Raw genomic sequence first — 16,992 nt, 5'->3', positions numbered from 1 at the left:
AGGGTCCTCACCTGTGCTGAGTCCTCAGGTGCAGGCATCAGCTGAGTTTGCCCTGGCTCCTGAGGTGATGGAGGACCCATTGCCTGCAGCTGCTCCACTCTCAGCCCCGTCAGGAGAAGCTGAGGTTGCCTCTGGGTCCGGTAACCCTCCAGCCTCTCCTGAGCTACGAAGGCTCAGGGCAGAGAGGCAGAGGGAACTAAGTTTCCACAGGAGGAGCGCTTGTCTCCAGGCCAGGAGAGGCGAGTCACCTGTGGACCGGGGCCGCCCTATGCCTCGGGGCAGATAAAAGCCAGCCAGCCCCAGTCCCAGGTTGTGGGAGCAACATTGTTGGCAGCCTGTTCCTGCCTGCACCCTGTCCTGCTCTCCTGCCAGAGTTCCTGACCTCACCCGACTCCCTGCCTTGGACCCCACTTCAGCTTTGACGGACAGCCTCCATACTGCACCCTTGACCTCGGACTGGACTCAGACCTCGCCACACGGTAACCCTCGGGACCAGCACATGTCCAGAGAAAACATTGGATGCTTCCAAACTGTGCTTTTACTGCATAATGGCCATGCTTTGCTCACTAACTTTTTACAGGGCAGCTACATGACATCATCATTAAATGACTGCTTTCCTCCTGCTTCTCAGTGTAGTGTAGTGTAGTGTAGTGTAGTCTCCGCAGGTAAAGACGGTCTGTTATGTACTGAGTGAATAGGATCCAAACTGCAGCAGTCTGATTGGTCCTAGAACAATAGGATCCAAATTGCAGCAGTCTGATTGGTCCTAGAACAATAGGATTCAGAATGCAGCAGTCTGATTGGTCCAAGAACAATGCAGCAGTATGATTGGTTGGCAGGAACCACCCAATCATGCTCCAGATATAAGTGAATCCACAACCTGATTGGCTTACAGTAGAATTCCGGAATTAACCAATCATGTGCAGCCCATTGTGTAAATAATGTATATAAAGCAGATACTCTGAGGGGACTTTCATTCATTCCTCCTCACCACTATGAGCTGAATAAAGAGCATGAAATCACTTTGCGACTCTGAGTATATTTCACGGTCCTAGGACTACTCTTAAAGAATTTAAGAAGAGGCTGCTGAATCCGGCCAGTGGCCCATCTGTCCAGCATCCTGTTCTCACAGAGGTCAACCAAATGCCTATAGGAAACCCACAAGCAGGATCTGTGCACAGAGCCCTCTTCCCCTCCTGTGATTTCCAGAAACTGATATTCAGAAGCATTACCCTTTTCCATGATGCATGGGTTTATACATTTAAAACAACATAGTGGGCAGGTGAGCCTATCGCCCTACATCTACTGAAAGGCATTTTCAAAATAGTTCCTTTCCCATTTTGGTAGGTTTTTTAATTTACCCATCTTTTCTGTCAAAGTAATAACATAACTGTCCAATAGTGTTCCAGTTATAAAAGTGCTTTAGTGTGTGTGTTTTTTTTAATGCAAAGAAAAAGCCAACCCTGGGGGGACGGGGCACTAGGGTGTCATTCATTGGGAACGCAGTGAACTGATACTAAATGGTAATGGAAAACATGTGAGTTGCAACCAAGTTCCACTCAGAAATGACTCGTTGAAATTAATCTGCCTACGTTATGCTAATACATAAACAAGGAATAAATAGGAAATCAGTCAATAATTATAGACCCATATCATTGCTTAATAATGATTATAAGCAGTTTGCGGGTATCCTAGCAAACAGATTAAAATCACTTTTAAAGAATAATATAAATCAAGATCAAGCGGGATTCCTCCCAAACAGACATATAAAGACAAATATGAGGATAGTGATTGATTTATTGGAATACTTGGAGTTAAGACCAAATAAAAGAATGGTGTTTATGCTAATAGATGCCGAAAAGGCTTTTGATAACTTATCAAGGATATTCTTAAGAAGGTTTGAAACTAACATCACTGGGGGAATACTATTGTAGAGGTATAAAAGCAATCTATGAGAAGCAGCAGGCTAGGCTAATAATTAACAGCGGCAAGACAGAATGTTTCCCAGTGGAGAGGGGCACCAGACAAGGGTGTCCCATTTCACTTTTAATTTTTTTATACTAACATTAGAGATATTATTATCAGAAATAAGGAAAGATAAAGGAATTAAAGGAATAACACTCAGAAAAAAGATTTTTAAGATTAGAGCCTTTGCGGATGATATTTTGCTCACAACAGAAGAACCAGAAGTAAGCATCGCCAAAGCAATAGAGATAATAAATGATTTTGGTAGGGTGTCAGGTTTTAAGATGACTATGGAAAAGACAAAACTTATGGTAAAAAATATTCAAGAACAAGAACAAAAAGAACTTGAGGAGAAGGTAGGCCTGCAGATTGTTAAGAAAGCAAAATATTTGGGTATAGATTTAACTATGAAGAATATCAAACTGTTTAAAAATAACTATGAAAAAGTTTGGAAAGGAATAAGAAAAGATTTTGAAACCTGGAGCAGACTAAAGTTATCAATATGTTCTACCAAAAATGCTATATTTATTCCAAACAATACCAATTATAAATAAAGAAAATTGCTTTGAAGAATGGAGTAAAGATATAATGAGATTTGTATGGCAAGGGAAAAAACCGTGGATAAAATATAAATTATTGATGGATTGAAAAGAAAGGGGAGGATTGGCATTGCTAAATTTAAAATAATATTATGAAGCAGAATGCTTAATATGGGTAAGAGATTGGATTAAATTGCAAAAAACTAATATATTAGATCTTGAAAGTTTTAACATCAGGTATGGATGGCATGCGTATCTCAATTATGAGAAGGTGAAAGTCAATAAAGAATTTACAAATCATATATTTAGATAGAAGTGCACTATAAAAGTTTTGGAATAAATATAGATTACAGTTGGAACCACAGACACCTTGCTGTAAAAAAACTGAATATGAGAACAAATTGGCCAACATATAGACAACTATTGAAAGAAGAACAAGGGAAACTCAGATTAAAATCCTTTGAGGAGATATTGAGAGATGGCATTATATACAACTAGGAAGTATATTTAATTCTGATCAAAAGAAAGGCTTTGCAAAAGAGGATTGAAAATTCAATATTATAATAATTCAAAACAATAAGAAATTGCTATCTAAAACATATAACATTTTACTGGACTGGGAATTGATGGATGAAGAAGTGAAAGAAACTGTGATTAAATGGGCCCAAAGATGTCGGACATACTATTTATCTAGAGCAATGGGAGAAACTCTGGTGAGAAGATATTCGATTTACCGCCTTATACACAATCAAAGAAAATTTTATCAAGATGTTCCATAGGTGGTACTTAATACCAGTTAAGTTGGCAAAGATATATAAATTGAAATCTAACCTTTGTTGGAGATGTGGCAAAGAAATAGGAACAACAAACCATATGTGATGGAGGTGTGAGGAATCTCTAAGGGATGCAATCTCTAAGGGATGTACTGGAGACCTCATACAATAAAACTAAAAATGGATTCAAGTTTTAAAATTAAAACTGCATACAACCCCATTACATAGGGAATATTTTACAAAATACAGGCTTTACCAAGGAACTAAAACATAAAGATTTACCTTTAACAATCACAAAAATGCTCCTTGAAACATTATATTGATTCCCCAAATAAGTGTATGTTATTTTACATTCATATTTTCCCTTATCATCTTCTCTCACGTTGTTTATTACAAGATATGATTGCAAGACAAAAACTCGTTCATCCTGCTGCACTGCCTTGCATTCCTAGAAGCAAAGAAAGGTTCAGTTTAAACGCACACAGAATGTGAAAAGTACACACTATTTGCTCATGCTTAGTTTGGCTTATCCTAAACAAATCTCTGTATAGAGTCTTATGCTAAACAAATTCACTGTGGAGGAAGGCAAAAAATAAGAGAAATTATTATGTTCCTCTATTTTATATAATGTGTGCAATAACTATTCAGTCAAACATTTAGCATGAAAAGCAATATTGTACACTGACCTTTTAAAAAGCACCATAGTGACTTTTTCTTATGAAATAACCTGGTTGTATTATGTTAATATATGTTACATTATTTGTTTTGAGTAAAGAGGCAAAGTAGCAAGCGTGTGTCTGCCTGCCCTGTATACTTTTTGCTGTAATGAGCTCTGGAGAAGTTGCAACGTACTAAATTTATGTGCCATCCCATTTATGTCTAGTTTGAGACTAAGCTGCCTAAGAGAATATGTAGTTCCAAACCCACGCTTCTTGAGAAAACTGGAATGAAGGGAGTTGCCTGCCTTGGGCTCACTTCCAGTTTCATAACCCAGACGGGAAAATAAATGATTTTAATTGTAGCCTGGGAGATTTTGCTGGAGAAAATAAGCGGGCAATGGAAGGGGTGAGTACTCCCTCCCCACCTGATGATGCTTCCTAATAATAATAATAATAATAATTAATTTATTATTTATACCCCGCCCATCTGGCTGGGCTTCCCCAGCCACTCTGTGCAGCTTCCAATAAAATATTAAAATACCGTAATACATCAAACATTAAAAGCTTTCCTAAACAGGGCTGCCTTCAGATGTCTTCTAAAAGTCTGATAGTTGTTGTTCTCTTTGACATCTGGTGGGAGGGCGGGTGCCACTACCAAGAAGGCCCTCTGCCTGGTTCCCTGTAACTTGGCTTCTCACAGTGAGGGAACCACCAGAAGGCCCTCGGCGCTGGACCTCAGTGTCCGCATAGAACACATAACTGTCAAGTGTCCCTTATTTGAAGGGACAGTCCCTTATTCCAGCGCCATGTCCCGCTGCTGTCCCTTATTGATGGATGTCCCTTAAATTTCAAAGGAAGCAGCTCCTCTCCCTCCCTCCCTGCCAGCCAGGGAGGAGGGAGGCTCCAACTGTGTTGCTTGGCTGTGTTGCTCACCCAATAAGAGGTTCTTAAACGACTGGGGGGTGGAGCTTGCATGCCTTGTGTGTGGCTAGTTAATGTAAGATGAGGGTGCTTTTGAATGCTGGACACCATTTTGTTGCACGTGCTGCTGAAAAAATGCAGTGCAAAGCCAGGCCGGGGAGCCATCTTAAGTTGAGGCTGCATAGGGCTTGTGGTGCATGTGATTCAGATTCTATTCAGTTGACCCTCTGGTTACAAAGTTGGTTGGACAGTGTTCTTGAAGCTACCAGCATGAGTTTGACCAGACTGCAGGAGGACAGGAAGACTGGAGTGCCTGGAACAGGTGAGGCTGCAGGTCCCTTATTTTGGCTGCTGGTCCCTTATTTTCAAATCTGTAAGTTGACAGCTATGATAGAACGATGGGGGTGGAGACACTCCTTCAGATATACTCCCCCCCTCCACTGCCCTGGCTCTTCAGTTGTGAGAGAAATGTGACATTGAGAAGTTACTAACATTAACATTAAGTATTCATTAGAAGAAAAGAAGTGATGGGGAAGTACCACAGAAGAGGGCGACCTATAAGGGTTTGTACCTTATACCAACGAACAGAGAAAAAATCCAGCTCTCGTGTCAAGTCCTCCGTGTTAGAACACACAATCTTTGCAGCTGATCCTTTTGGTACCGTTTGATTGTAGCTGGACTTCTCATTAAAACAGAGAGCGGCACTGTCGTTGACAACCTGTATTCTAATCCTATTTCTGTAGCATATTGTCGAATTCTGGTAACTAAACATGAAAATGTCAGAGTTAAAATTGCTTCAGTTTTATGCTTTTGCAGCGTAAGCATACCCACAGCCATTCCAAGTGTTACCCCCACCCTCACAATTACTATCTTACGCTCTTTCCTTCTTGCTAATCCCAAAGGAGCTCCTAGCAATAAGATAAGGAAGGCGGCTGTTTGGATACCTTTTGTTATAATGACGACACAGTAGCAAGCAAACTTTTGTTACCAAATAGACCCCTGTATACTTTATTGAGGCTGCAATCTTATACTCCCATTGAACTCATAGGGGCGTACTTCAGCCTAGACTAGGGGCATGGGTGTAGCCAGAGGGGCATGGAGTCAGCTCCCACACCCCTAAATCAAATCAAATAAATAAAAAATACTTAACTAAAAGTAGAAATAATCAGAATAGTTGAAATTGAAATGCGCGCTGAGGTCACCTGGATTATATTGTGAAAGGTTTTCAGCAGATCCAAGAAAAGTTGTTTTAGTCTAGATTTTTTAAAAAATAAGATTAAAAAATGTGTGTTCTTTGTAATTTTGCAAAATATACTCGTTAACCGCATGAAAGGTGCTCCTTGACGTCAATTTTTTATTTGACTTAGTTTTCAAATGACTGAAGATTTTGACAGATTTTTCTGAACACTTGGCGTCAGAAGAAAGTAATTTTAAAACAACTGTTGTTGAAATGTTTCATTCTGAATCTGCTAGACAGAGCCAGATAGAAGATGGTGATGGGTAGGTGTCTTGCCCCCATCACAACATAAATCCTGGCTTCCCCCATGACTAGGGGTGGGGAAAGTCAGGCCTGAGGGGCAATTGCAGTCCTCCAGGCTTCTCTGTCTGGCCCCCAAGACTCTTTCTAGACCCCTCACTGGGCCTGATTCATACGCTTCGTGAGTATTCTTTGCCTGGGTGGAATGTGTACTTGAACTGTAAGAAGGCCTTTCTTGACTGGATGGGGGATAAAGAGAAATGAGTGACTGTGCGTAAAAACTATCCTATGGTAAAAAGGTAAAAGAAGAAGAAGAAGAAGAAGAAGAAGAAGAAGAAGAAGAAGAAGAGTAGTAGTAGTAGTAGTAGTAGTAGTAGTTTGGATTTGATATCCCGCCTTTCACTCCCCTTCAGGAGTCTCAAAGCGGCTAACAATCTCCTTTCCCTTCCTCCCCCACAACAAACACTCTGTGAGGTGAGTGGGGCTGAGAGACTTCAGAGAAGTGTGACTAGCCCAAGGTCACCCAGCAGCTGCATGTGGAGGAGCGGAGACGCGAACCCGGTTCCCCAGATTACAAATCTACCACTCTTAACCACTACACCACACTGGCTCTCCAGGTAAAATTTACATTCAGTGATCCGCCCACTTCTGCCTTTGGTGTGGCTCTTGAAAAGTTATGCAAGAGGGAATGTGGTCCATGGGCAGAAAGCAAGGATTTCTCACCCTTGGAGAAGACACATATAGGATTGTACTTCTTGGACCAAATATGGAAACAAATGGAAATGGGAAAATAGATGGTCATAAACGAATACCCACTAAAATTACAGGACCTAAATCTGACGCTTCCATACCTTAGGGTGCAACATCTGAAATCTCCCAATTTTCAAAGGAATAATTTCTAATAGATCTCTGCCAAAATAGTTCAATAGTTCACAGTCATTCCAATCTTACGTCAGTTTGAAGGTTTTCCAAAACAAAACCCTTTAGTCGTTTACCAGTGTTTTTTAACGATGTTTTGAAAACGTTCGGATTGTCCTGGACTTAGGCAATATTGCTGGAATGCAAGCACAAACCCTGAAATAAACTGGACTGTGCACATTCCACAGTCAAATAACTGTGAATGCCTGAAGAAATGCTTTTATCCAAAGAGTGTAGTTTTACTGAACTTCATCGAGTTGAGGATTAGGTGATGGGAGGATAAGCTAAAGATTACCAGTCATCTTAGGACAACGATAGATGGCATACCATTTTGGCTGAATGGCTTTGTGCAATGGAAAAGGGGGGGTCAGGAATTAGTGTTGGAAAATACTAAGCAATGGGATGCTCTGACTGGTATGAGTCAAACACATTCAGAGCTGTTATACAATCACGTGTCAGTCAATCAGAATTATGAGAACTTTGAATGAAATCTGACAATATTCCCCAAAAGGCAGTCATCCCTCAGCAAAATAACACAAAGTCTCAAGTCACCATAAAGACTAGCAAGTGTATACAGTAGTACCTCGGGTTAAGAACTTAATTCGTTCCGGAGGTCCGTTCTTAATCTGAAACTGTTCTTAACCTGAACAGTTTAACTTTAGCTAATGGGGCCTCCCGCTGCCACCGCACAATTTCTGTTCTCATCCTGAAGCATTCTCATCTCATCCTCATCTCATTCTTAACCCAAGGTACTATTTCTGGGTTAGCGAAGTCTGTAACCTGAAGCGTATGTAACCTGAGGTACCACCGTATAAGCTTTTGTATACTTTCCACTTAAGATAGTGCTGCATGGAACGGATCAAATGGACTGCAGCCCATGAAAGCTTAGACTACAATGAATTTGCTGGTCTTTAAGGTGCCACAAGAGTCTTTGCTGTTAAGATTCTTCAGTGAGAACTACCAATGAAAGTGTAGCTGGCAAAGGGCAGCCAAACTTTTGAAGGCAAAAACAGGTATTACCATTTTGTCTATATACATGAGCGTTGGGGGCAGCATGCAAGGCATGATATACAAGCATCCTAAAGTTAAACCCTGACATGTCATACTTTGAAAGCCACTCTAGTTGAGCACTTGCAAAAGTTCAAGCTTCTAATGCCCATTTAAAGGTAAAGGGACCCCTGACCATTAGGGCCAGTCGTGGCCAACTCTGGGGTTGCGGTGCTCATCTCGCTTTATTGGCCGAGTGAGCCGGCGTACAGCTTCCGGGTCATGTGGCCAGCATGACTAAGCCACTTCTGGCGAACCAGAGCAACACACGGAAACACTGTTTACCTTCCCACCGGAGCAGTACCTATTTATCTACTTGCACTTTGACGTGCTTTCGAACTGCTAGGTTGGCAGGAGGAGGGACCGAGCAACGGGAGCTCACCCTGTCGCGGGGATTCAAACCGCTGACCTTCTGATCGGCAAGTCCTAGGCTCTGTGGTTTAATCCACAACGCCACCCGCGTCCCAATGCCCATTTAGAGCACCTGTAAAAAGTTTAGTGGTGCTCATGGAACACCAACCTCAGCCACCTCCCCCTTTCCTTGCCCTCGAGGACCCAGGGACTCCCCTCAGTGACGGGGAAGGCAGCAGAAGTAACCGCGTGCGCTGCCACTCCTCAGGGGGACATCTACTCTTGTCGGGGAGAGAGATGAAAGTATGGCCCAGCATCTCTTGCGGAATTTGAGGCAAATAGCCTCAAGGGCCTTCTTCCCAGTGGAAATTAATGGAAATAGCATTGTGTTACCCCAGGGCATATTGGAACATGAACTCCCAAATCCTAACTGGTGGAAATGGATGTTTCCAACATGAGTGGAGGGCCAGAAGGTGGAATTCTGCCTTCCCTATGGCTGCAGGTAAGTTTCTGGGCCTGGGAGTATCCAGGAGAAGGTGCTTGAGGTTGAAGTTTGCTTGCACCAAGCTGTGAACACAGACTTGCTCCACTTGCAAGGAATTGAATTGGGGGGCTCGTGTATGGGATTTTTGTTTTTGTTTTGCTTTTGAGTGGAATGATCGATCTCGATGACCCTTGGGGTCCCTTCTGATTCTACGATTCTATGATCTGCAACCTCTCTCCAAAGCACAGCCTCAAGCAGCAGTTAAACAATATCTGCTTATCTCAGATTAGTTGCACTGGGAAATACAGTGGTACCTTGGTTCTCAAACGCCTTGGTACTCAAACAACTTGGAACCCAAACACTGCAAACCCGGAAGTAAGTGTTCCGGTTTGCAAACTTTTTTTGGAAGCTGAACATGCTCTGTTTTGAGTATTACGCTTCCGATTTGAGTGTTTCACCTCCAATTTGAGTGCCACGCTTCCGTTTTGAGTGTTACACTGAGGTCTGTCTATTTTTGCTATTTATTTTGTGTTTTTGTAAAAAAAAAAATTGTTTTGTTTTTGTGACTGTGTGGAACCCAGTTCAGCTACTGATTGATTGATTGATTGATTGATTGATTGATTGATTGTGTGACTGCAGTACATTGTTTATTGCTTTCATTTTATGGATCAATGGTCTCGTTAGATCAGTGGCGTAGCGTGGGTTGTCAGCACCCGGGGCAAGGCAAGTAATTTGCGCCCCCTAACCCGTGGATTTGCGCCCCCTAACCCGTGGATTTGCCCTAACCCCAGATGTTGCGCCCGGTGCGGCCGGCCCCCCCTGCACCCCCCACGCTACGCCACTGCGTTAGATAGTAAAATTCATGTTAAATTGCTGTTTTAGGGGTTGTTTTCCCATTTCTATGGGAAAGTGCACTTTGCTTTTGGAACGCTTTGGTTTTGGGAACAGATGAAGTTTGAGAACCAAAGTACCACTGCAGTCAGATTTCCAATGGTGTAGCCTGAATTACCACCCTCCGCCATTTACACACATGCACCGCAGTTGAATGCAAGTCCTGACCGTATAACACATTCATATAATCCAGAATCTTCATATCTTGCAGGAATAAACCACAGCTTTGTTCCACGCTGATGAATTCTGGAGGATGGGTCTTTCGTTATAGGTGTTTCATTTCCACTTGTATACCAGCTGAAATTATAGGGTGTGTTTTCAAGATCTGGTGTTGGGTAAAAAAAACAATGGCGTCCTAGAGGTTCTCCTTCAGCAACGTATGGGTTAGCAATTTTAATATCCTGGACAATGCATTTCTCTGCAAGGAGGAAAGGAAATTTTTATTTTTAGTTTCGAGTGAGATTTTTTTTTATTGACTGTTAAAGGAGAAATTAACTTCAGCTAACCGATAGGAGCCAACTACATCTACCCACAATGTTGCAAGTTAGGTAATCTTAGCTTATAGTGTCAGACTAGGACCTGGGAGACCAGGGTTGAAATCCCCACTAAGCCATGAAGCTCACTGGGTGGCCTTAGGCCTCTCAGCCTGACCTACCTCACAGGGTTGTTGTGGTGAGTTAAATGAGATGGGGGGACAGCCATGTATACCACCTTGCGCTCCTTGGTAAAAACAAGGTGGACTACAGAGGTAATAAATAAATACATAATGTAAGAAATAAATAATAAGTTTAAACTTACCCTTGCATAATCATGAACATACAAAGCAAATATCGGCAGCACAACAGTGAAAAGCCAGAGTTTTAATCCTAGAGTATTTTTGGGCATCTAACAAAGATTGCTGGTTTTCACTATTGGTTCATGTCCACCTCCCCCCCCCCCTTAAAATATTTGGAAAGTTTCCTACAAAATCAATTTCTGTATCACCCACCTGATTTGAGTACATAGAAGAATGATAGCATAACAGTGCAGGAAATCCCTAATGTGGTCTTCATGTTTTACTACACGAAAGGAAAGAGAGAGAAAAATTCATTAATGCCCTTTTAACTTGATACGTAACCCCAAAACACTTTCATTATTATTTTTACTAGTAACTGATATCTGCAGCTGCAAGAATGTGTTTTTTTCCTAGTTTTTTGTTCTCCCTCCTTCAAAAAAGAAAAAGTTTCTTAGCACTTCATGCAACAGAAACCAAAAGAAAAGCTTTTCATCTTTCCATCTATGAACAGAAAATCATTCTCCTACAACATGGAGAATGGGGAAGCCTTTGTGGTGCTAACCATCCACAGTAAGGTGCAACTACCTTAATAACTATTGTGCTCTAGTAACACAAATAGCTTGCTATGGAGAAACATATCCCTTTGAAAGTGCACAACATGTTAGTTCATGCACCTGCAAGCAAATGTTAAGTTTTCATGCACGTACACAAAACTCATTCTGTTCCTCTTAAGTTGTGGGTGAACATATCAGACCACACAGCGATTCTTCAAACAGCTCTTCTTTATTCAGATGCCAGAACAGAACTGAATTGAAGGCCTCAGTCAGCCTGCTTATATAGAGCTCCAGTACCTTGTTACTGTAACAACTTTCTAAAACTATCCAATCACTGAACGTCACTTTCGATCCTTCATTTGCATACTAACTATCCAATCACTGAACGTCACTTTTGATCCTTCATTTGCATAACTATCTACAGTATCCCCCTGCTGGCCCAGGGTGAGAACTTCAGTACAGAACAGTTCCCACAGCTGGTCCAAGCCATTTACCTGCCTCAGTCAAACAAGATGGTTTCCTCAACCCCTCATTCCACAAACAAAATCCTAATAAGGCCGCCAAGGAGAACGCTTCCTCCACTTCACCTGAGGGCAACAGGCTAGCTTAGCATGGCCTTTACATCTCTCGCTGCTACTCCATGCACCCAGCACCTGCCCCTCCCCTGAGGTGGCTGCCTCATTCGGCCATTGTAGGTCCAACCCCAACTGCTACACCATTGCCTGGCCACATCTAGGCCTTGCTAGATATAGAGATACCACCTGTTCCCTGGCTGGCTATGTTTATGAAGAGATGAGTCTCAGTCCAAGGCGATTATCAGAATCACCACACGGTAGGGTCAGAAGAAAGTTGCTGGAACTTGTGAGAGAGTCATTGACTTCCACACATGCATTTGCAGCCAATCCCAGCTCAACAACACACATCCCAGTATTAATATACACAGTTGCAGACATGTATTATATTTTGAGATAGAGGTTAAGCAGGTATATTTAAAAAATGAAGCATATGAAGTAACCTCAAGTGTAAGGAATAAGATCGCCGCAAATTCATTATTCAGTGACCAAAAGACACTGACAATTAAGGCAAAAGGTACAGCTGCAACACATAAACAACAACACACTTAAAAAGTGAGAAATCAAAGCAATTTCCCACTTATGGAAATTGGCCCACATAGTAAAGTAACTGTGACTCTAGCCTGTAAATATAAGGCTGTAAAATCACAGAAGGATATTGTAATGATTCCATAGTTCATTGGCCACTGCTTGTAAGGTCAGGGCTGGGCCAAGACATTTGTTGCCTCGGTCAGTAGACAAGATGGTGTCCCCCTCTCCATTCCACATGCAGATGCTGACTGGACTGGCAGCTGAATCTTATATTTGCAAAGGCACTAGGACCGCATCCTTCACTGCGCCTGAGGTTGGCAAGCTTGTTTAGGGTGCCGCATGACACACAGAGGCTTGTTTAGGGTGCCGCATGTCCACACCTTTCCCTTCAGCATTTGATACCTGAGGCAGCTGCCACACTCTGCTTCATGGTATGTTTGGCACCAGGCAATGCCCACAGAAGGTTTAGTAGGCTGTTATCGCTTCCATAAAGGTAAAGGTAAAGGTACCCCTGCCCAAACGGGCCAGTCTTGACAGACTCTGGGGTTTGTGCGCCCATCTCACTCAAGAGGCCGGGGGCCAGCGCTGTCTGGAGACACTTCCGGGTCACGTGTCCAGCGTGACAAAGCTGCATCTGGCGAGCCAGCGCAGCACACGGAACGCCGTTTACCTTCCCGCTGGTAAGCGGTACCTATTTATCTACTTGCACCCGGGGGTGCTTTCGAACTGCTAGGTTGGCAGGCGCTGGGACCGAGCAGCGGGAGCGCACCCCGCCGCGGGGATTCGAACCGCCGACCTTTCGATCGGCAAGCCCTAGGCACTGAGGCTTTTACCCACAGCGCCACCCGCGTCCCTCATAGTTTCCATAGTTATTATTAATTGCTTTCGGGCAGTTTTGCTTGAACTGCTCTTCTGCAAGGACATTAGAATCTAACAATTATAATCACAAAAAGGAAAAAATTGACTCTTGCTGGGAGCTATCGATGCAGAATTAACCACAGGTATAAAAATTTTGCCCTGGCTGTCATCAATACTGTATTAAATTAAAGATAATTCATGATCCTCTTTTGTCACCTGCCATTTTAGATCAAACATTATCATATTTATTTGTTGCTGGTTTCAATCTCAAATTTTGCATTATATTATTTTACTTTACTTCTATTCGTTATTGTGGGGAAGACCATGAAGGATTTTCACATTCCAGTTTTGAACTTTAGCCAATGGCAAGATACTACAGAAAAATCCCGAAAAGCCTCTCTGAAGGAATGGAGAGCCTCTCCTGAGCAATGTTTATATTTGACCAATGGCAGCTAGAAATGAAGTTATTCTAATAATACAGTCGTCTAATAGTGAGATTGTTTAAAAAAAATGCATTTTCAACTAAGCTGTGAAAATCCAAGATGCTAAAGTCTCCCACTTTGCTTTTTTTTAAAAAAAGATGGTTGTTTCTAACAGTCTGAAATATTATTTCCAGCCTCTATTCCTAGCTTCTGCTAAAATTATCAGTGCTTTAAAGGTATTTTCTTACTATCTCATAGGATCTTTAGGTCCAGGGTATCTCAGGAGTCATCTGAACTCTCATATACCAGCACGATCACTGAAATCATCTTCAGGAGCATTGCTGGTCCATCCCTGAGTTTGTGAGTCACATTTGACAACAACGAGAAACTGAGTCTTTAGTGTCATCAGTCCAGACACTCTGCCAATAGAGATTCAGTGCGTGTCTTCTGTGCCAACTTTTAAAATGCCTGATGAAAACCTTTTTATTCCACCAGCACCTATGCAAGCAATCTCCTACAATGGTTTAATGGTGCTTGTTTTTAACTCTTCTGCTTTTAAATCATTTTTTAATGCTTTCATTTTATGGCTTTTATCTTTTTTAATGTTGTAAACAGCTTTGATACGTTTCATGATGTACAAATACTTTTAATAAATAAATGTACATTCCTCAAAAAAGAAAACAATAGTATACAATGGCAGATCATACCAGCACATTAAGTAGCTCATTTCTAAATACTAAAGAATTTTCTCATTAACCTTCTCAAATATTGGACAGTCATTGTTAGCCTTTATAAAGTTAATTCTACAAACCTGGGCAGAAGAGAATCAACCACCTTTCAGGTCCAAAAACTCTGTAGTGTCTCATGATGAAGCACCAAACATCTTCTTTCCAGAAAATTCCACCCCAAAGTTGCCTTGCCCCTTGTTACTGTAATCCTTCATGGAAGAGTAGAGTGTGGGTCTATTCTGGCAACAGTTCAATATGAAAAGGCTGGAAAGTCTACAGTACTCCTTTAATGGAAATACAAAAGACTCATTAATATCTCAAAACACCCTTATGTCCGATGAGAGCTCAAAACAGCTATACCACATCTCTCTTTTCGAAGCTCTGTTGAAGAGAAAAACCTGTTACTGCATTCTGATCTTCTCCTCTATAAAATCAGCTTTGGGCATTATGGAAGTGTGCACATTTGCTGATGGTGAAGACCATGAAATTTAGCACCCTGTGGAGTAGTTCCATTGTACGGAATGCCTGGTGTATATCGAACTTGCCAGTGTACGCTCCTCGCTGCGTAAGGAAAGCTACAGAAGCAAGTCTAATCCGTATCCTACCGGGTAGAAGTGGAAACCCACAAGCAGATGTGTGGCAAGAGCTTCACTCCTCTCCTTTAAACGGGTTTTACCCGTTTACAGAGTTGTAGGCAAGGAAGTTGTTAGGGCAGAGCAAACAATTATGCACGAACTTCAAAACAGCACAAATCAAAACTCTGAAAGGGGTGGCTTCCTTCCCAACATTTGCAATGGTGTGGGTGCGCTGAGCTCTCCCCAGAGACAAGTTGGAAAAGATAATCTCATCTGAAACAAACAAGGAATTTCACGCAGGAAATTCTTCTGGCCCCAGATTGAGTAAGAGCCATCTGTATGACAGACCAAACAAGTTGAGAGGGAAAATGTGCTTAAAATGTATGCAGTCCAGAGTCTAATATTACCCAACTGCACCTCTGTTTCAAATCATGGTTGCTTCAGAAAAGAGGGTGATATTTTTATCACTTCACTTTGAAGTTGTGGGAGTGGGGGGGGGAGAGCGCAAGCATGTGTGCCTGTGGTAATTCACAAGAAGAGAAGTCAAACTCTCTCAAATCTCAGCGCTTCCCTTGCTGCAAAACTAGTTGGAACAGTTCTTCAACTCTACATTGAAAAGGACCCTCCAAGATTGGTAAAGAGCATGGCATCATGAAAACGGTGTGAGAGGAAGTCAAAGTACCAGGTCAAGAATGGAAAGAATGTCTGTCAAGTACCTGGAAAAGAGCTAAGAAATTGCCACATCATTTGCACTTGCAAAATGGCATGTACCAAACCCTTATGCACTTCCTTCCTAGAGGTTACCAGCTACGGAGTTGGCCACCTGGTCTACACATCACTTTTGCTGTAGTGGTCACCACATCCTCATCCATATTGTCGGTCACCAGAGGCGTATCTAGGGGTTGGTGAAACCAGGGGGCACAAAAATCACCTATCAGACCATGTGTGGTACATATGTATGTTGCAATGTGCCACTTCTGTCGCAGTGAGATCAAATGTGGGAGAACCTTCCTTGCACCACAGGACAAAAGTGTGTGAATTTTTCCACCCTTCCTCCTTGCCTCACCTTCACTCCAGATGCTTTGATTACTTGGATCCTGTAAAATGTACCGTATTTTTCGCTCTATAAGACACACTTTTCCCCTCCTAAAAAGTAAGGGGAGATGTGTGTGCGTCTTATGGAGCGAACGCAGGCAGGAGGCTCTGCTCAGCACTCCCTTTAAAGAGTGTGCGGAGCATGTGTGCGGCTCTTGGGGGCTTTTTCCTGAGGAGGGAGGGGGGCTGCCCTTCTCCTTCCTTGGGGAAAAGCCCCCAAGAGCCTCACACATGCTCCGTGCACTCTTTAAAGGGAGTGCGGCTCTTGGGGGAGCCTTCATCCAGCTGCTCGGAGAGGCTGTGTACGGCTATCCCATAAGCCAGGACAGCAAGAGGGAACACTGTGAAGCGATCCTGCTTGCTGTATTGGCTTCTGGTTTAGCACACGGCTCTTGTGGGAGGTGGGGGAAGGGACAGAGCACATGGCTCTGTCCCTTTCCCCACCTCCCAGAAAAGCCCCCAAGAGCCGTGTGTGCTCTTGGGGGCTTTTTCCTCCTCGGGGATGCATACAGGCTCTGCTCAGCACTCCCTTTAAATAATATTTTTTTGCTTGTATTCCCCCTCTAAAAACTAGGTGCATCTTAGGGTCAGGTGTGTCTTATGGAGCGAAAAATACGGTAGTTATTCTAATGTGACTATCGTGGTAAAGTGATTTTTTTTCATTGGGAGGAGTGCTGATACAGCTCGTGGTCAAAGGCGCAAGGGACCCTGGGTACACCTCTGTTGGTCACTGTAGGGAGTGGGTGTATATGTAATCACCCCAATGAGTGACCCTTCACCATTACATTTGGGGTAGGTGGAAACGTTCTGTGGAGTCTGCTGGGTGCATTGCATATGGGGCAGGTAGTCTAGGACTT

The 16,992-nt window shown here is 42.7% G+C and overlaps 1 protein-coding gene across 1 annotated transcript in view; it reads right to left on the bottom strand.

Annotated features, from left to right (window-relative positions):
- LOC309531580 (uncharacterized protein) overlaps positions 1-16,992 on the bottom strand; it is a 60,240-nt gene that overhangs the window by 7,196 nt on the left and 36,052 nt on the right. Inside the window, exons 12-15 of the mRNA XM_082221171.1 lie at positions 14,653-14,749; positions 10,194-10,443; positions 5,429-5,621; positions 3,560-3,725 (exon numbers count right to left, since the gene is read on the bottom strand). Of these exons, the coding sequence (XP_082077297.1) occupies positions 3,560-3,725; positions 5,429-5,621; positions 10,194-10,443; positions 14,653-14,749 (706 nt within the window). The remainder of the gene's footprint in view (positions 1-3,559; positions 3,726-5,428; positions 5,622-10,193; positions 10,444-14,652; positions 14,750-16,992) is intronic.

This window comes from Podarcis vaucheri (genome assembly GCF_965113315.1).
Source record: "Podarcis vaucheri genome assembly, chromosome: 4".
Lineage (NCBI taxonomy): Eukaryota > Metazoa > Chordata > Lepidosauria > Squamata > Lacertidae > Podarcis > Podarcis vaucheri.
Note: the sequence above shows the minus strand (reverse complement) of the source record. Positions and strands in the feature narration are given on the sequence as shown.